We start from the raw sequence: 21,497 nt of genomic DNA on the forward strand, positions 1-21,497 counted from the left end.
AAATGGCGGGTTTCCGCAGGCACCATAACTCCATGGATTCGGTGCTCGATTTAGTCTCTTCGGTCGAAGAAGCGAAGGCGAGAAGAAAAATAGCGATGACTGTCTTCCTGGACATCAAACGGGCGTACGATTCCGTAAGCCATCCTTGTGTTATTCATGGGTTGTTGCGGGCCCAGGTGCCTCATGGGGCGCTGACGTGGCTCTCCGACTTCCTCCGTCGACGGACGATTTTCGTTACTACAGGCGAGGGGGACACGGAAAAGATCACTGTGCCACAGGGAGTTCCACAGGGAAGTGTCCTTAGCCCCCTGTTATTCAACATTGTCTTGATGGGCCTCAAGGGGTGCCTTCCTCGGAGGGTGCATCTGTTCATCTATGCTGATGATATCTGCGTCTGGACTATTGGCAAGTCCCGCCTTGCAATTCAGCGTCAGCTCCAGAGGTCACTTGATGCCATACATGCCTACTTCTTGAATGCAGGGATGGACATCTCCACTGAGAAAAGTGCTACCCTTCCGTTTACCCAGAAAGAGATGCGCCGGTTCCAAGGACACATCGGCTCACTTCAAAGGCGCAACGTTGGGGAAATGTGATACGGCATTTTGCCGGCTTGCGCTGGGGATGTACTGAGCAGGACCTTCTTGCGCTCCACAAACCGCTTGTTCGTGGTTCAGTAGTCTACAGCCTTCCTGTGTTGCACGGACTATCACGGACGTCCGAACACAAGCTCCGTTGCATCTTGGCGCGCAGCTTGCGGACCTGTCTTGGCGTTCCGCGTTGCGCTGAGACGAGGATGGTGGTAGCCGAAGCCAGGGAACTCCCAATTGGCGTCATCCGGAGAGAAACTTTCCGCCACTATTTGCGATTGCGCGCTCACCATCGCCGTCACCCACTGGTACAGAAGGTTCGTAAGCGGAACCCCAGCAAAATCGCGCAGTGCGCGCAAGAACTAACGGACCATATACCTGCCTTCACTGTCGCCCCAACCGCTTCTTGAGTAGCACAATGGACACTGCCGAAACCATCCATCTCGTCTCACCTCCCGGGGATCAAGGGGCCGAAGAGCCAAACCCCTGCTCCAGTCCTCAAGCAGCGCTACTCTGGAGTGGATGGACGCTGCATATGGAAACCAAACCGCCGTATATACGGACGGTTCCTCCACGACTAGCGGCACAGCTGCGGCATTTGTAATTCCAGAGGAGTCAATTTCATGTAGGTTCCGCCTATCGCACCGCACCTCGGCCACCTCTGCGGAGTAGTATGCCATCCTGCTATTCCTGAAGTCTATTTTGGATGACCACTCCCGCCTCTGGGTGGTTTACACAGATTCGCGGGCAGCGCTGCAGTGCATAGACAACATGGGCATCCGTGGCTCCTTGGCTCCGGTGGTAGTGAACATCCTGACGACGCTCAAGGTTTTAGAAGACAGGGGTCATCAACTCACCCTGCAATGGGTCCCTAGCCACATTGGAATAAGAGGCAATGAAGTAGCGGATCGGGCAGGTGCTGCGGCTCACTATCGCCGCTCAGCAGTCCCCATCATACTTTCGAATGGGGATAGGCGCTCCCTCTTGTCCGCGTTGACGTCGCCTTGGGCCCATCAGGAATGGTGTCATGACATCACCCGGTGGTCGCTTCTGTATGGTGTTGACCCAACGCTTTTATTTGAAATGCCAGGCGGTTTCCCTTGCCTCTTTACGTCTCTCGTGCGTCGTTTACGACGCTGCTCGAAGAATGTCAGTGCGGACGCAACGTGTCAATGTCGGAGCCTGGTTTCTCACTGGCGTCATCGGCACCGTCTTGCTGCACATCATCGGAGGCAACAGCAGCAATCACACCGTCATCAGTCATAGCTGCACACGCGTCATCATCCTTATCAACGTCATCGTGGTCAGAAACTGCAGCATCATCTACGGCAGTCGCAGTGAGCCTCTGCATCAGGGATCGCAGCAGGCCCTCGGGTTGGAGTTTTCCCCTCTAGAACCGGACAGTTTCTCGAGATATTTCCAAATGACTCGACTGGTCAACGTGACCCAACGCACACAAATAGAAAAGGGGGTCATCGTGCACGGTTGTCTCCCCTACGGAGGAATGTAGGTCCCAGACGTGTGACGGGAATAACCCCAACACAGCGAAAAGGGTGACGAAGCGGGGTCAGCGTCTCCTCTCACTCACGGTAGTCCGGATAACTGAAGCTGGATTACAAGAATTTTCGACTTTCGTTCCCTCGAATTCTTGTCCGAGTCCTGAAGCTGAAGTCCGGATAAACGAGAACAAAATACATGGAGGAAAATCCGTTCCCGTGCCTTTTGTCCGGATACCGCGGGATCCGGATAAATGAAATCCGGATAAACGGGGGTCGACTGTATAAAACGCCTCAAATTATGACAAGCATGTAAACGACGTTAAATTATACATGGAACTTGTGAACCTGTATTCACCTGAATAACGCGTCGTGGTGCAGCCAGTCCCGAGTGGCTTGGGACTGCCATCTCCATTTTTTTTTCTTTTACAAATCAAATCAAACCATCAAGAACAAATACATCGTGACTACGACATGGTGTGATTCACCGCTGGAGAGCAGGATGCTACCACATTACACACGTATCACTAGATGTGAGATATGAGAATTAAGTCGATAAATTGACATGTAAATAAAAAATATGCATACATTGAATTCGGCACCCGGCCAATTCTGTAACACCAACAATAAAATACAAATACAAATTCAATTAAATGAGGTACATAACAAGGCATTTTAGAAACGATTGAGCTGTACTCCGCTGGCTGTGATACGCCGATCAAGAGAAAGACGAAGGTAAAAAAAAAAACTAAACAAGCACCAATGATCATTGGGATACAGGGTATCATGCTACAACGTCCGGAGCAAACTGGTAGACACCAGAAACTATAACGACATTAGAAGACATCGATGGTGCATTCAAAGTTTTACCGCAAATGGGGTAGTTGACACCTGGAAAACTCCAAAGCACTAATGTGGAAACTTATCTGACTCTAACATCAGGCCTGGCATCTCTCATCTCTTGTGAGATGACAGCATAGCTTACCTGTATAGCAGAATCCATTGTGAGCCAGTGTGCCCCATTTTCCTTTAGAAATGTCTTGTGCGTTTGCGAAGCTCTTGAAGCGTGCAATATAAGTGCTCACTTTGCGGTGCCGCGGTGGGTATTCCTTTAGGAATGAATCCAAGTCGCTACGAACTCCAACCTGACTCGGGGTGGACCCAGTACCAGTCTCGACAACTGCATGCGGGATCTTCAAACTGGAAAGGAAAATCTTACATGTTAGGGACATTTATTTGCGTATTTTACTTTCAGGGCAACAACACAATGAGTTATTACAGATGGAAGTGGGGAACAAGGAATGAAAAGTCATTGAATGGTGTACAATATTCGCGCTACTGCGATACATTTCAATCATACGAACACAGATTACTCAACTGCATTGAGGTGTAGTTCGTAGTGGATTTTTAAACAGTTTAATGTTTCAAAGTGGTATAAGTGAGTCGGAAAGGCGATTCCAGTCAAGTGACGAGGGAAAAATTACTTCCAGAAGGTTTGAGTTACGCAGCGATTAATATTTGCATCCCATAGTGACGATGATTAATAAATACACACGTATCCAGGAGGAAGAAGTAGATATAACTTTCGTGCGATGATATCATTATGGTAAATTTTCTTAACACAGCAGAGACGAGTTATTTTGCGGCGGGATGAGAGAGGTGGGATGCGAAGATCAGACATGAACGAATATGACGCTTGCGGTTGGAAAGATGGAAATATGGTCAACATATTGCTGCCGACCGAACAATATTGGATGAAACTGGGCAATATGGTATATAGCCACCGATCAACCACTATTGGCTGAAAACTGCTAATAATGTTTACGTATATCCGTCGACCAAATAACATTGGATGCAACTGAACAACATGGTCTACATACAACCGTCGACCAACGAATATGGGCTGAAACTTCTAATATTGCTTACGTGCATCCGTCGATCAAATAATGTTGGATGCAACTGGGCAACAAGTGTACATATAGCCGTTGACCAAATATTATTGGATGCAACTGGGCAATATAGGTACATATAGCCGTCGACAAAATAACATTGGATAAAAGTTAGAAATATGATCTACATACTGCCGTAGGACAAATAATATCCCGGACAGCACACAATGTTGAACCCATATTGGCTGAGCATCATGGCGTCACGTGTCTAATATGAGGCCCGTTTTGCCATGACTTTCCCCATATTGGCTCAAACTTGGCAATATGGGCACATATGACGAAGTTTGAGCCAAAAGAGGGACAATATGGGAAATATGGATCCCATATTGCCATGTGCGCCCCACATTTGCTGAACATGGGGAAAATGGGACGAATCCATATTGGGTACTTGTACCAAATGCCAAGCAGCACGGGAAGATTTGGGCAAGATTGGACGTTGTAGCGTGTGAAATGCCCTTCTCAATACGTCGTTACATCCAACAACTTCCCGCAGACGATACACATTGTTCGAACCCGTAAACATCTGGCAATCCCACTGTAACATGCACTGTAACTAAATTGGCACAGCTTATGCAAGCAGCCGTCATCTTGCTTCGCGATGTCAATCGGTCGTACACTTTGGATATAATAAATCCGATCCATAAAATCCAAATGCGCTTTCTGTGCCACTTACGGTGGAAAAATGTATATTTCAAGCGTTTTTCCCGTCAATTTGTAGGCGATACGAGGCTGTATGTATCATTTTACTCCTTATACGCGGCACAAATCGAGGTATAACGCTTCATCAGAGGAGAGTTGTCCACCGAAATCCATGTGCCGCCTATTTGTGCCAGGTAAGCCAAAACGTCCCTATCTTTTGTGTGTGTGTGTGTGTGTGTGTGTGTGTGTGTGTGTGTGTGTGTGCTTACTCTCGCTCTTCCATGCGTCGCTAACCGTCTCTCTCTCGTCTGTCAGTTGATAAGCGATAACCACCATAACGGCCATAACCCCAGAACGCGAGGACGCGCCGTTAACTGTTTGTCTACGCTTGCGAGTGGTAAAATCAAATGCACCGTAGTATTGTTGACGGAATTTACGGAATTTGATGTTCAGGAGATCCCTCAGTGAACATCGACGAAGACGAAGAAGAAAGGCGTGCCGTGCCGGCTGTCATTGAAAAAATGTAGCGCAATTACATTTGTGCTGGTCGCGTCAGTTGCGTCAAGTATGTTGTTGACACGTTCAAGGTAAGTTAGTATTTATGTTTATTCTTTAGAGGTGGTACCGAAAAGAAGTAAATGTTCATACAGGGATGAGCCATGAGGAAGGGGGTGGGGATATGTTTACTAAGAAAAAAGGAAAAGGACAGGTCTGCCAGACGGACGTCGGCTTGCTATTCCAAAAAAAAAGGGGGAGGGGAACAAAAGAAAACACAGCAGTGGTGTGTTTGTCCTGTCTCTCTAATGGTTACCCACGCTCAGGCTTTCCACATCAGGAAGAATGGTCCTTGTATGGTAAAACACTTCGATTTCGCGGCCCTAAATTTTCGCGACTCGAGTAACATGGATATATACGCGGCGACTAAATTTCGCGAGCTCCTCGAGCTTCTCCTTCTCTGTTTTGAACTATTAGCGTGTCCTTAGAGATCTCGAATTTTCTGTATTCGTGAAATTCGCGAAAATTAAAAGCTCGCGAAATAAAAGGGTTTTACCTACCTTCATCCTAGCTGTACGCTTTCAAAATGCGCGTCTGTATTCGCCCCTGAATTTGTAGTTGCATAGTTTTACTTATTGCACTTACCCTTTTCTTATCAAGACAGAGACAGCATGGCCTTGAGCCGGACGACACCGACGAGTCTATACGGACCGGAGAAGACACAGCAGACGCAATATTGAATCCTTCGTGTGTGTTCTCTATCCGTCTTGTCTTGTCGCTGTCCTGAGGCTCAGTCATGTTGCCTCTGCCATGTGTTACAAAATATTTAATAATTATTATTTAATTATTATAATAATAATAATTTAATAATAATATTTTTTTCAAAAAAATGCCTCTTATTAAGTGTCACATGCCTAAGAGTGTAGACAAGTCTCCTTATTGCGTCCTCTTTTTCTACGTGTGCGTATGGTGATGTTGGAGGCAGCTCAGAGGCAAGTGAGCGAAATAGCATAGCGCAGCTTATGACTTCTGCGTTTTCGTCTCAAGCCTCACTGGCCCCATGATGAAGTCTGAATGACAACGTGACATCACCACCCACTCTCTGCTTTACGCCGTTGACCCCACATTGTGCCTTACTGTCCCTCGCCGAATGCCGTGTTCCTTTACCACTATCTTCCACCGCGTGAGACTTAATGTGGTTTTTACACCGGCTTCCTAACACCTCCTTGGTGTCGGCGCGTCCAGCCTCTGTTCCACGTGTGATCTGCGCTGTGACATCCATCACGTCCCCCGGTCTGCGGAGAGAGCGCACCCTCATGGAAACTACTCTCCAACGCGTCGATCAACACCAGTTCGACTTAGCCAAAATTCTCGGTCCATGGTCGAACCCCTCACATCTGATGCAAGGCCTAAGAGCTGTTGCTGAGTTTTTCTCCAGCACTGCACTAATGGACGAACTCTAATAGGACACCTTTCCATCATCACCACTTTCTCATCCCTCCCACAAGCGCAATGGGGCAGTGTACCGCCATAACGGCGGAGAATGACCCACCACATCATCATCCCATTTATGTGTGTGTCCTGCGGTTTACAACAAGTGATGGTCGTCTAAAAAAATCACCTCTTGATAAACAACAGAATTTCCAGCGCGAAAGAAAACATGCCAAGGCGCAGCGACAAGAGGAACGTGCAAGGGTCCCAGCAATGATCATTGCTGAAGCAGACGACATGAGCAAGACGACGTCTTTCTTCTTTGCGGCCCTATCAACAAAAAAGAACTGTTGAGGACGCACTACGCATGTTGCTGCACAACAAACAAACAAACAACTTTATTTTGAGTTAGGACAGTGGGGAGGCTCATCACCATAGACGATACTCTACCCCATTGCTGGTGGGGATATGGGGAATAAAATAACGAGCCCCTTCACAATAACGATCGAAGTCCGATGGTTGCTGCACAACAAAAGCGAAGAGCAACTACCAATCTGTGTAGCTGTGGATGTTTCGTTTCAGTGGCTGCTCAGGGACGATCTATTTGGAACACCGTGTTCACTATGTGTTCATTCTGTGTTCATTTGTGATTCCCTAGTCATGTCAGGAAGGACCGAAGTCAGCGGGCGTCTGTGCTCAGTTAAGCGTTATCAGAATTTGAAATCATCAAATTTGTAATATGTCCAATATATCAACAGCATTGCCATTATGTTACGCCTTGTTGCATCAGTAGAGAGAATATCACTTTCTCTTTCTGCGACGTCCCTGGGTAATTATGTTTTCATAGCAGGGCCAGTGTGTACACAGGCGGGAGCGCATGACATTGTGATTATTCTCGCACTTACGGGGATAAAGACAAACGGCAACACTCAGGCTCTTCGTCCCATCTATCCGCTTCATTTCCATACCATATGTCGTTCTCTCCCTCGAACTGAAAAGAAATAAATCAATGTAGAATGTGTGCAACGTGCTCCTAGGTCTCTGGTAGAAAGTTATTAGCACATTATTGAAGGCAATTGATGTTCTGAGGCTGGAACACATAGAAAGGACAAATACATACAAGGCTTAGCTCAATTGGTAAGAGCCCTGGAGCGCTAATCCAGAAGATGTGGGTTCTAGTCCTACACTCTTAAAAATGAACTTGTGAAGTGAGATGAGTGAGATAGTGGTTGGTTTGTCGCTTTAGATGATGCACCCTTGGAAGTCGCTGGGAATGTGTGAAGCACATATGTGGGAATGTGTGAAGCACATACACCGGGTAAGACCGAACAAATTAGGGAACACGATCTCGTCAAGTAAGGAAGCATTCAGATCCTGTGCTGGCAACGGGATTTTCCTAAGCCGGTCCTTTTCTTACTCTTCGACATGACTGTTAAAGATAGTTGATAGATAGATAGAAGATAGATATAGCCACGATTACCATGGTAATAGTATTGATAATTAGCCCCTTTTGCAGATTACCACATGTGCGAGATGCAGGCGGAAATGAAGCTGGATTGGGCTTGCATACGCTGCATGAAGAAATCAATGCTGACACATCACTTGCAGCTCAGCGACCACCAAGAAGTATGACAATGTGATGTTATAAGTTGAGCAATGAACTATATTCCACGTTTGATGCGCTCTGACGCAGACATCTTGGAGCAAGCGATCAAGTCTGCTTTCAACAGCACCTCTGGCTTTTCGGGTGGGTACTGCCACTATTGCGATTAACGCGTCCTCGATCGTCAACTTGAACACACTGCGACACCCTCACTTGCCCTTCCTCAATTGATTGGGCCTCCGACCATCCTAGCCCATCAGCTACGAGTTCTTCAAGCATTCGTTACCTTCATAGCAGCAACAGGGCTCCTGCGTGACCTCTCAACATTCATCATACTTCACCATATTCTCCCCCTCAAGCAACGAGATAGTGTGCCGCCTAAGCGGCAAAATATACCAGCACATCATCATGACTATATATAGTTGCTGTCGCGATTAACGGTTGATCCCCATAACTAGCAAATACTCATATGCACCGAAAATATTTAGTAATTTTGAGCATTTCGTTCCAGTGGGCAAGAGGGGCAACGTGCTCATAGCCATCAACTGCAAACCACCACCGAAAGTTGGAAAAGTACAAAAGACGCGCTTCTTAAAGGGACAGTCGCATCCGGAAACCTATCTATGAGACCGATATCACTGTGTTCGGCATCGGCCGACAATCTACCTGGCTATTTTTTTCGTTCCAAAAGTGCGTAGATATTAACTAAACCAATTTTAAAGGAGCCCTAAAATGCAGAAACATGTTCACTTCAAATTTCGTTGAACGCTATGTTAATTTCATACTTGTTATCATAATTCACTTTGATTCCGTTACGAAGCTGTAATCAAAATTATACCGGACTCTTTCTTGCTTCGGCGCTAAGCATTGAACGACGCTAAAGCTCGTGCATCGGCGCTTTCAGTCCACCCTGCGCGTGCACGCGCGTGCCACGCCATGGATCATTCCCGCTGAACAACATAGTGCGCGTTGCGAAGCGGACTGGCGTCGCTGTCCGAAGGACTTGAAGATAAATGTTGTCAGTGAAACATTCGCTGTGTGTGTGAAACTGTGCTGTGGGCTACAGTTCAGTGAACCGGTATTGAAAAATGAAGCAGTGCGCATCATGCCGTGCATATACAGAACACTACGACCGGATCCGTTCCGAATCCACACGTCCACGATAGGCATGCGCGCGCTTCTCCTGCTGCCTGGATGCCGCAAACCTTTGCCTCCTCGGCATCCCATTCGTAGCCGCCCAAGAACGGCTCTGTATTCATTGCGTTCTTCTTCTGAACGGTGGCGTTTTGTGAACTAATTTTGTTTGAACCGTATTACTTGAAACACGGACTTTCGTTTGAGAGCAAGATGTTTTTGCATTTTAGTATCCCCTTGAAGATCAGCGCTGCCTCCGTGGCTGCAGGAGCTCCAGCGGCGTGACATCTCTCCATAAGCGAAGGAGTGAGAGGGCGGTGCGCAGAGGAGGAAAGGCGCCGTCCAGTCGCCTCGTAACTCCATGGGAAACCCGTAAGGCAGCGGCATTCCTTTTCTCAAAGGCGTGCGATCATTGGCCGGTTATAGAATGGCGTTTTCTCGTTTTTCCAGAGAGGGAATTTCGGCATACCATGGAGAAAGGAAACACAGGAGTGGACCGTTTTCAATCGGGACGAGCGTAGCCGCCTTCGTGTTGCATTCTGGGATGCTCCTATCTACCTCGTGACCGCTCACGTGACCCCCCCCCCCCCCCCCCCGATAGCACGGCGCCTACCAAAGCAGACGACGCGAGCTGTAGCTATAGCTGCCTGATACTTCAGATTTCAACATTATGTTGAACACGTGCGTGCACTTTTATTTCTGTGTCTTCGGAGGTTTACTCTTCCATTACAAGACCAGTGGGGACATGGCTTCAATATGGGACCCGTTTTGCCAGGGTTTTCCTAAAACTAAAGCGCATGCCCGACACTCGGATCGATCGTTTCATTGGAGCGATAATGCCGCTGGTTTCTCTAATGACAACAGAAGCGACAGGTCAAGTAAAAAACACAGTGTTTGATAGAAACGGACGTCTGTTCTTTAAAGCCAGGCCATTGAAGTTACTGCAGAGGCAGTGCGAGTTGTTGAGGTGTATGTCCTTCAACGTCACGAAAGTGTTTCGCTCCGTTGTACTCTAGGAGCGGGCTGCAAGTTTTTGGGTCATATATACTACTGCAATCCCAATAAAGGAACGTGTAGTATAATCCTAGTGTTGGGGAAAAAATCACGTGACTCCTAGCGTCGGGTCAATCGTTGGACGATGATTGAGTAGCTTTTTTCGTTAGTTTTTCTTCTTCTTCTTCTTCTTTTTTTTTTTTTTTGTCTTCCTGAGTGACGTGTGACGCTTGGACGCTGGCGATGCGTTTCTCATTCTCGTCTGTTCTCTCCCTCCTCACCGCTGCGCTGCTTTAGCGGTTCTGCATTTTCGTTCGCGTCGTGTGAAAGCACTATACCGGATAGTGCTGCGGGACTCATCGTTGGCGTTATCACGAAAAACTTGGCGCAATATGGGCTTGCCAATATTTGTCCAGTTAGGGAGCTTGGTTGTGCTTTTTGTGTTGGACCAATATTGGCAGCCCAAATGGGACCAGTATTGGTCAACCTGGCAGCCAATATTGGTCCAACATTAGGTCAATATTCGTATGCTACCTGGGACATACCAAAAGAGAAACGCGGCCAGAGCGGCCAGAAAGCAGGCGAGCTGGTGATATCTGATCTCCATAACGAGCCCAGAGACCTGGCTGTGAGACTTTATGTGTTTCTACTTCAGTGTCAGGGTTTTTTCGATCGGTTTACACTTATTAATGCTGTTGGAGTTGCGTTGCTTTCTGGATTGCTCACGCTGGCAACCAAACTGAAGGCAACCAAAGCTGGTAACCACAAACACAACACTGGCAACGCTGCCAAAGCTGGCAATCACACGCACGCACATAAGGAGACGATGGTGAGATTAGGCTTATGCCGGCAAACAGACTGGGCGTTTCCCCAGTGCTAACTGCACAGTATGAAAGGTGACGATGGAGATGGCAGTTCAGGGGATCAAAGCACGGTGCGCAAAAATCCGTAAAGTCTCCGCAACTGGAATTTTCTGTGTAGCAAACAGAAAAACATCAGAACAGGGGTATTTCGATGTTCGTTTCTTTTCGACTAAACGGATATGGAATAACCGGTACATCGTAAACATTTACGCAGAAAGAATGCGCCTTCCACTTGATTTAACTATTGATCGCTAATACTTCCTGGTCATATGTAATACCGTGTTATTTCTGTTTTGTTCTGTTTCTGTTTTCTGAAATTTATGAGGTGCTAGAAAATTTTCAGATGTGGCAGCGGGTACGTATACACGATCATGCATGCCGAGCGTTTTGCGACCTTTATAAGCGTACGGCACTCCTTCCTGTGTTGCATTTCGTCCGATTTACTTCATTGCTATCACACATATTAGTATGCCTTTTTTTTTTCGCCTTTCTACCTTCCTTCACGACTAATTCTGGTAAGGCATTCAATGTCATTCAAAACATTCAATGTGCTTGCATGAACGACATAGTTGACATCATTTTTTTTCTGTACATGCTTATATGACTATTCATTTCATAAATACTATTGTCGTGAACAACGCAAAACTGCATGCTATAAGTCAACCCCATTACCGTTAGGTTCATATGCGCATGTTCCCAACAACGTGAGGTTCACATGCACATTTCCAAGCAAAAATGCGCTGTAAAAATTCTGTACTTTTAGTAATTTTACTGACGAGTGACTGCTAACTCCGTTGCCAGCATATGTGCCGAATTCAAGCTTTAGAAATTGACGAAAGTAATATACCACATTTCACACAGAACCACAAGACACACGCGCTGAAACTACGAGCCGTCAAAAAAAAAAAAAAAAAAAAGAAGAAGAAGAAAGAGAAGTGGAGGCAAAGGCTCATTTTCGGCGAATCGATTTCGGCAATTGCCATTGGATTACGAGTGGGATTATGTGCTATACTGAGTAAAATGACCACGGGGAACCCATTTCCGCAAAGAAAACGCTAGGTTGCCTTGGGAAATTTCGAAGCTCAATTCAAGAAATTAACTTTCCGTCAATTGAAATGAAATAAAAATGTCACCAATATGTGGCAAACGTTATTGGCAGAAAAAAATACATTGCTTGCTTGCTTTTTTATATGGGGTATGGAAGGTCCTCCGGCCTTCTGCCTTCTGAGCGGAGCCTTGACCGCATGTCTCTCCAGTTTCTCTACGTTTTTTACTGCGAATTTCTATCATGGTTCGTGCACCACCCTGTATATTTTTAAAAAAGCTGTTCCCACTTAGCTGTGACACCCTACATAACCTTCCGTTAACATGACACCATTCTTACAGTCTTAATGAAGCTTAATATAAAGCAAAGCAAGCCTTTCGCTACATCTCCTAGCCCTCGCATGGCTCAGAAATTATTTCTTTCATTGGGCAACAGTTTAACAACACACAGGTTGCGGGGAGTTTGTTGAGACATTGGGACTAAGAGAACCGCTTCGGAAGGAGGGCCGTAGTGAGAATTTAAGATGGCGCATTGTTATCTGAGCGTGAAGGTGGAGCTAACAAAATTTGTCGGATGACGAATCAACGTCTCAGCAGGTATTTTTATTTTCACGTCTAACCCAAGAGAAACCCGGGGGACACCTTCGGCCGTAACTGGGAGTTATGTCGGAGATAAATGTTTATTTACTCGGTTTGCGCGCCATTTGCGGTATTTTTAGGGCAATACCAAATTGTGAGAAGCGTTCTCTCGTGGAGTCATAAGCTTACCGTTATAGGATGAGACCGTTGCTCGCATTCGGTACCCATATTTCACCGGGGGCCGCACTTTGCCAACAATCCGGGATCGCGGAAAGGAACCGTTACCGTGTATTCACACGAGCGTGTTTTCTGACGGCGCAGCGACTGAAGGAGCGAGAGGGGTAAATGATAAGGCGCTGAGGCTACGCCCTTTTGGAACGCCTACACAGATAGCGTTCCAATGTGCTGTCGGCTCAGATGCTGGGGAAGCCGGGGATTACTTTCGCGCTGCGGTTGAACGTTGCAGCATTAATTTTATGTGCACGGCGCTTGGTACACAATGGACGAAAGAAAGCGAAAATTTGTGGCTCTTGCTTTTCTCATTGACGATAGTGAATGCTGCCACGAAAAGAAGCGGTTAAAGAAGCTATGGACGAATGAATGGTTGCTGAGGAAAGAGTACGGTCTGAAAAATACCCTTCTACGGGAGCTACGACACGAGGACCCATTTGTCTACCGCAAGGTTTTGAGCATCGATGCGGCCACTTTTAAATACATTCTGCTCCGCATAGCAAAGCGCAAAAGGAGAGTATAGAGGCCAATATGCGGGACAGTATACTATCCAGTGATCGTCTTTCCGCAACCCGTCTGCAACAGGTTCGTTCGAATTATGTGCGCTTAAACATGCCTCTAAATGCATAAACGTTCGTAAATAAGAGTGAGCGGGAAAGAGTGTAGGAGAGAGTACTGTGAAAGCTGTGCGTCGTCGTTTTCATGTCGTTGGACGTCTGGAAAACGTCGTTTTTTACCGTGACTCCGCAGCAGTCTGACGATGTTGAGTGTGGTGTAAAGCAGAGACGGCTGTGGCGTAAAGGTCGCACCTTTCGAACACAGTAAAAACAGCTTCACCGCATAGCAGGTTCTGCGCCAATCATTGCCGTGAATGATAGGGCTCTCACTTCTGATTGGAGGACAGAGTGGAGCGTACACCTTTTTGTGTCAATTGTGTGTGTGTCTCTGGTGGTCCCTCTGCTGTACGTTCCGCTAAAGCACGAAACCTTGTCCTCTTTCTGCATAAGGGAGGTCTTGCTCAACGGCCCATCTAATACTTTGCTCTCCCCGACGAACTCATGCACCCTCAACGCATCTCCACCCTTCATCCTCTATCCTCCATCCGTCTTGCTTTTTTTTTTTTTTTTCGGCTAGCTTTGGTAGCTTCCAATCCCTGCGTTTCATTGGCCCCATTGCTTTAGACGTTGGACAGGCCATGTTTTTGTGTCTACTACTCATTCCCAGTAAAACGTTCATCGCGTATACCGGTGGCATAGCGAGGAAGAGTTCACATCCACTCAAACCACCCTTATGATCTGTTTCTTTTCTTTTTCTCTTTTTTTGGTGGGGGTACGTTACCGTCCCATACATACATATAAAATTATGGAACAAAACGAAATTCACGAATTGGCACTTTTTGCATATCGCGTTATATAGGAAGCACCCCTAGTGACTAATTATGAAATAATGTCATGACAAAGCGAGACGCCATCACGTAAGTGTTGCATCTTCAGCACAATAGCTTTGTCCAGGGGTTACTCTAAAGCGCTGTGGCAGTTCTCAAACTGTGTGGCCGCGATGAATGGGAAACACGTAAGAATAGTGAAACGGCGGAAAACTGACTCCCTTTATTACAACTGATCGTTCTCGTTGGTGCTTGTCAGAACACGATGTATGCATACAGTGGCCTCCCGTGAATGCGCTGCATGACGTGATGATGACCCCGGGGTGCTGCCATGTAGGCTTGTGTAATGACAGCCCTAAAATATTATACCATTACATGGTTAATTTATGATGCCAGACAACTATGAATATGCGTGACCCCACAGTGGCCGACTTGGGGATAAAATTGTGCACCCCTTTGTCTTACCCGGCGTGCGATACTGCTCACACATTTCTCGTTTTTAAACCAAACTGCTAGCGTCCTGAGCCGCTACCTTTTGGTTTGGAACGCGAATGCTGCCAACTCGTTATTATTAATTAACAGCAACTGATACAACGACTGCGCCGTGAATATGGGGACCCAAAAAGTGTTTTGATGTACACATCTACCGTTGCTTCGACATCCGGGTGTCTCTTTTCCATTTCAAGAGCGATCTTTTCCCACATGGCATGTTTCCTCGGTACATTTCGGTTTTGCTCATCGGCAAGCTTCCACAAGATCGGATGTTGCTCTACCTGGTGTAATAGATAAAAAATAATAGAGCTTGTAACATTGGCAACAGATGGTGGCTTTCTTTTTCGCTCCGTCCTCCTTCTGCGCGTCAGTCGTCAGATTCTGTGCCCCGCGAACAAACTATCCGTGTGCTTCTTTCTGACGGACGGAGCTGCTGAGCGCAGTGATGTTGCACAAGGCTCCTTGATATCTCGCCAAAAATACAATAAAAACGTGCGCGCTCCATAGATTCTGCTGTGCGATAAGCTCCGCCCGCGCCCGAATGGTTGGATGATTGCGTGATAATGCTGCTACCTCCTTCTCCTCCTTCAGTCGCTGCGCAGTCAGAAAAGGCGCTCGTGTGAATACACGGTTATAGCAATATCAGAAGAAGGGAAGGTACTTGAAGCGCGTCGACATTTAGATAAACATGCACCTTATCTGAGTTGACTGTCCACGAGAGAACTAACCGAGTGATATTTTATCTGATTCACCACCTCTCTGATGCTCGCGTTTATGACCGAGGGCGGAACAACACCTTAGGAACAATCTAGAAAGTGTTGATAAGCTTATCAACACTTTCTCGATTGTTCCCCATGTGTTATTACTGAGGTGTTCTGACCATTCACTGGTCCATGCTTTCGCACTCCGCATTCGGAGGAAAGCGCTGCCCCGTCGACGCATTTGGAGCTAGCAGACGACGCGCGGTTATCGGATCGCCATCTCTCCCGTCTGGTGGCGCTGCGCAGCCCCGCCGCCACCAGGGGAACGGAAGTGAGGCGAAGGCGACGGTAGCACAGCAACTTGGTTCGGTAACCCGCTTTTACGAGGGCTGGAGATATCAAACAAGTATGTCGCAAGCAGTACTTGTTAAAGGGCGTCGACGTATAGATAAACATGCACCTTATCTGAGTGGGCTGTCCAGGAGAGAACTAACCGAGTGCTATCATCTCTGTCCTGCATACGCGTGATTCATCACCTCTCTCGTGCAGGAAGAAAGGGTAGTAGGTGCCGTACAGAGAGCTGCACACGCTCCAATTTGCGAGGCAATTTTAACACGTCACGGATAATTCTCGCGAGGAATTTCAATAAAGCCCTTTAAAGAGCCATGCAGACGACTGTAAAAGCCGAAACCTCATAACCTGTTGTGGTGTCATAAGACTCGCCTCCATGTTTCACCTTTCCTGCACGAGAAGAAGAGCAAATTGACTAATAAGCGCGACACCTGTTGTAATTCTTGAGTGAGACTGGTCTCACTACCGTGTGAAGACTAAGTGCGAACTCCATTTTAGTGTGAACTGCTGCCACCGTATTCTGTAGATCTCCATTGTGCTATCGTAATTGTAATTTCCCCGTTCTATCGATTGAGTGCCTGTGAGTATGTAAGGGATCTCGCTGTGATTTGTTTTAATTGCTGTATTTTGAATCATAGTGTGTAATAGCTGTACAGCTTTTGCAATGGAGCAGGTAGAACCCATGGTGGGTAGCTCAAAGCTTCAAGGTTTACTTTATTCTACTGATTTACTAACTAACTAACTACGTTGGATTGATAACGGATATCGCGTGTAATTAGCAATGCGTCACTTAGAGGCGAAAAATTAACATGGGGGACGCCACTATGGTTGGCCGTGGATTGACTCCTTCACGGTTCGTGGTACAAGTGCTGTGGCAGGTTTTTGAATTACTTTCAGAGGTACCCATACGCGGATACACATGTCTGCGGATACAGATAAAGCGGGGATGTAGGGGGAAGGTGCGATCAGCCTGCTGAGTTGTGCCGACTCGGTGCGCCCAGGTGAGGGAGAAGAAGGGAGGGTGAAAGAGGGAAGGGAGAGATGTGCTAACTCTTTTGCTCTGGGAATGGGTGGTCCAAGATAACTACCCACCACAGAAAACATGCGAGAAGTAGTCTTCATTGGGATGCTCCCTGTACCCCACCCCTGATAACCACCAGGGTCATCGCCGAAGTCACCCCATCCAGCTAAATGCACCTTATCATGCTTGAAGTGTCCAGGAGAGCCATAAACAACTGACTTCCTCTTACTTACATATGCGTGAGTCATCACATGATACCTTATCTGTGCACACCTGGGAGGCTAGGTCCGTTCACTGTAGAGTTAACTTGATGCGTAGAGAAAAATAACAGCCCTTAAAAAATTCCTTACAGCACACTCCGTCGACACATAAATATTATTCCCTCGATTCAAGCAACAGACAAACCCCAGGACTGTGTAACCCTGGCATTGGGTTTCCAGTTATGATGCAATCATCAAGCCCCGCGTCTCTGCTTGCGAGCACAGCAGCTATCGCAGGACTGCCATGAAGTGAGACAACTGTAAAATAAATCAGCTGTAAACTGTTCTTCAACCCTGACGGGCGACAGCGTCCGCTCGCTTGCGGTTTTTCCGCAGTCACGTTAACGAATAGGAAGTGGAAGGATGGAGTCATGTGGTGGCCTCAAGTTTTCTCTGTGTCTTCTGGCGGGCTTTCAGGGAAATGACGCTATAAATGCATAATAACCGCCGCTTTATCCATTGCTTTTGTCATTGCTGGTTCGTGGGTCTATCTGTTCATCTCGTGCTGTGTTCGTCCCGTGTTTTTCCCCTCGAACTCAAGGCAATGTTAACATCAGTTCGACAGCAGCTAGCTTGCTTGCTCCTGCTATGTTTATCCAACTCGTTCCTGCTTACCGGAAAAAGTGCTAAAACGACACAGACAACACAAATACACATAGCGCACTATCAACATAAGTTTATTGACGCGACACAACACCTTGCTTGAAACCTTTCCAAAGTTCCATTTTCTTTTTCGACAAGCAAATACAGGTATTGCTAACGCAAATATCCCCTCCCTCCGAAATAAAAAAAAAAACCTTTCAGATCTCCTTCTCCCTGGTATCACGAAACCTCGCTTTTGTCTGCGTATCGTAAACAATAGTCGGGGCCAGTGGGCGTTGCGTCGTGCCATAAAACTGGGCGTTATGTCTGTGTGTCATCTTCTGTGTTCTAGCTCTTTTAGTGGTATGCAGTACAAACAGGCCCATTCGGTCATTTTAAATCCTTCCTGCTGTACGTCGTGTGCACCGCTCGTAGTCACATTTGCTTCGCGCGCCTATTCGCTCCGAGATCGAACGGTGTCGGCGCGCTGTGGAGAACGGCGAACTACAACAGTGTGGACGCGTCGTCTGCTTTTACACGTTTATTTCGCATTCAGCGCAGTAGGTGGAGCACTGGGGAACCGAACAGTATCGTACATCGCGGCGCAAGTGAATATTCACAAGAATTACGGAAAAGAACCATCAACTCCGAATATCGGTCCACGTGTTATCCACACTAGAATGGTGACAGTGTCGCCCCCTATGGGTCGATCTCGCGGCGAATACAGAATCGAAAATTGTCTGCATCTTTCTGCATTGTGCGAATGGCTTGATAGGATTATCGTTGGCGGTATGTTTTTGGCGAAAGTCCGTTTTAAAATGCTATTAAATTTTTATTGAACGCCTTTTAGAATGCTGTGAAATAGTCTCTTTTTGCGCCGCTACTGCGGTGACTACACAATTTCAGTGAAATGCAATCACGGTCCGGCGTTCACGTGGTGTGGCGTCGCCCTACGAAGCCACAGACGGGCATACATTGTAGTTGTGCTTTTAAAGCTATCACATTAAAGCGAACTTAGTTCGTAAAGCTGGGAGTTTAGAAGTTCGTCATAATTTCTGCAGGGATCACAACGCACAAATTCGTACACAGTGCGCTTGTTGGTCTTGCGTTGCTTGACATTTCAAAGACATGGATACATGAATTAAAATAGCTGCACAGTCTAATGCCATTGTTTGCTATCTGAGTGGCTATCTTCGAACGAGGAAATGTTCGGTGCAACCGTTCGTCCATGACACATGACGTCGCGCGTCCAAGAATATCCATGACATCCTACATGCGGTACGTGCTGCGACTGAAAAACATAAGTCGTCCATTCTCTTCCAAGATTAGGAATCTGGAGCCCTAACTGGATGTCGGTAAGAGGACATTAATTAAAAAACCAGTACACCTGATTATGATGTATAAGAAAAGGAAATGATTCGAAGAAACAGTTCTAGATGACGAGAACTCCCTGTTTCAATCGGAGTTCAAATCTTTATTGGAAATATACAAGATTATAAGTACATGACTCCAATCATACAAGAAGGAAGACCTAGAGGGAACATTTCCAGGTCAAATGGTCTTGTGTATGTCGTGCAAAGGTAAAGAGCTATAGAAAACATAATATTAAACAGATAGATGCATAATTATAATGTGTGTGTGTGTGTGCGAGCGTGTTTGTAAGGTGATCGTGCACTCCCAGCCGAGGACAGCTGTTCCGTTCTTCTTGGAACTCGTCAGCCCGGCGCAGGGACGTGACACGATCTTGGGTCGGCTCTAACAGTGTGTCTCAGCGAGACATCAGTGTTCCACGGTGACTGCGCTACCTGTGGAGGCCGCCGTGCAAGCCAACGGCTACATCCCACGTCGCCTAATCTGAACTATTGGATTAAAGAGCCCTGAGGGGAGACAGGCGTTAGGCGAAATGAGACTGCCGTGCCATCTCATTAGGCGAAACGGAACTGCCGGCAAGTGGGGCGTTACTTAAAGGCCCTGCCCCGATGGCGATGTCTGCAAGAAATGAACGCGCTCGCCCGCCAACAAACTTGCGTTGTACAAACAAGGACCCCTTATATTTGCAAATGAAGGTGTGTGCGATACCACTAATAATAAAATGAATAGATTATTATCGAGTAAAACTTTTTCGTTGATTCATGAATGGATGGATGAATGTTTAACGCACAGAATGGATACGTTCCCCTACGAACTGAACACAGAAATGGAGCGCTGTCGCAGGTCCTTCGTGCGGCTCAGGGAATTGGACTTGCAATGAAAAAAGAGCAGATTTTTGCCACAGAGCCACAGAGTGCGGGTCACAGATTGGAAGCTATTTGAAATAGAAGCGGATACCACAGTCCAGCGTGCTACGAACATCGCGGCCTTTGAGGCCCAGATATCTGTTACGGTGGACGAAGTGACAACCCTCACTTCAGCCACAAGAGCACACCAGTCGGTGGACGTTGACTACCAACGTCTACGGGCAACCTGACGCCGTGCCGAGCGCCGTTTCCGTAGAACTGGCCGTGTCGAAGATTACAAAGAGGTCTGTAGGGTTAAAGTCATTGTATCCGCCGACATCTTTGGAAGCTTTCCTCCAAACGGTGGCAATCTTTCTGTGAAACATTAAACCCACATGCCACTACAGGACACACGTGGCGAATTGTGAAAGGCTTAGGAGCACCGGTGAGTCAGCTGTTTCCATTCCGCGCTCTTACCGTGCATCATGCCCTTATGAAAATGGTTGTTGAGCTTTTGTTTCCAGTCAACAGACCACAGTCAACAGAAACAACAGATTTTCTTAGGACTTCTTGTTAACTTTGTGCTGACATCATATCTTTACTTCCTGTTGACTTATGGCCGTTTACTTTCTGTAGACTACTCCCAACAGAAAAGCAATATATTTTTCTATTGAATTTACACAGACTCTTTGCGTAATACACTGAACAGAAACAAGTGATTTTCTTCAGACTTTTCGTTAGTTTTGTGTTGACATCATATGCTTACTTTCTATGGATTATGGCCAACACACTCACAACAAAAAGGCAATGTTTTTTGTATTGAATATACACATACTTTTTGCACAAGTCAAGCGGGTCCAGTGTACAGATGTTCTGAAGCCCTTCTGTTGACTTACTGACGTTGCAGGCATTCTTCATGGACACTTCTATGTTAGCTGCTTGAAGCATTACGCGGAATTTTGAAACAGATGACAGCAGCAGTATAGGAGAAAGTAACAAATTCAGGAACAAATCCTTTGCATTCTGGCCATCATTCACACACGTGTAGAATCATCGAGGACAGTCCTAAGCGTCATTCGCAATAGCTTAATTTGCCAGTGCTTTCCGGACGTACACCTCTGAACACGTAGCATGTGGAGCTAGAAAGGAATATGCAGCACTGGCATTTCCTGTATTGGCATCTGAGCGGAAGACCAGCCACACAGACTGGCTCCCTCTAACGTTTCACACGGACTAAACTAAGGCTACGTAGATGCCAACTATAGAGCAATATGATCTCTAGATTAATGTGTGCTGGACGTCACCATGCAACGAACGAATACTCGCGGAAAGTTGCGCACGTGACAACGGCACACTCTACTTGGCCAGCTAAAAGTGAAGCACATACGTACCTCTATCATTTTCAAGGGGAACTGTGCCGACATATGTCTGAAAGCGTCTGAGGAA

At 46.7% G+C, this 21,497-nt stretch overlaps 1 protein-coding gene and 1 long non-coding RNA gene across 3 annotated transcripts in view; one reads left to right on the forward strand and one right to left on the reverse strand.

The window, feature by feature from the left end:
* Window positions 1-13,126, reverse strand: part of LOC135391812 (E3 ubiquitin-protein ligase XIAP-like) — a 41,773-nt gene extending 28,647 nt beyond the window's left edge. For both annotated transcript variants that reach the window (XM_064622284.1, XM_064622283.1), the window contains exons 1-3: window positions 13,003-13,126; window positions 7,503-7,588; window positions 3,069-3,283 (exon numbers count right to left, since the gene is read on the reverse strand). In XM_064622284.1, the coding sequence (XP_064478354.1) occupies window positions 3,069-3,283; window positions 7,503-7,588; window positions 13,003-13,041 (340 nt within the window). In that variant the 5' untranslated portion in view covers window positions 13,042-13,126. The remainder of the gene's footprint in view (window positions 1-3,068; window positions 3,284-7,502; window positions 7,589-13,002) is intronic.
* LOC135393413 (uncharacterized) lies at window positions 8,263-10,256 on the forward strand. The gene is made up of 3 exons (XR_010422621.1): window positions 8,263-8,344; window positions 9,565-9,706; window positions 9,785-10,256. It is a non-coding gene; the product is annotated as an uncharacterized LOC135393413 (long non-coding RNA).
* Window positions 13,127-21,497: the final 8,371 nt, after the last annotated feature.

Source organism: Ornithodoros turicata, chromosome 4 (genome assembly GCF_037126465.1).
Source record: "Ornithodoros turicata isolate Travis chromosome 4, ASM3712646v1, whole genome shotgun sequence".
NCBI classification, from domain to species: domain Eukaryota; kingdom Metazoa; phylum Arthropoda; class Arachnida; order Ixodida; family Argasidae; genus Ornithodoros; species Ornithodoros turicata.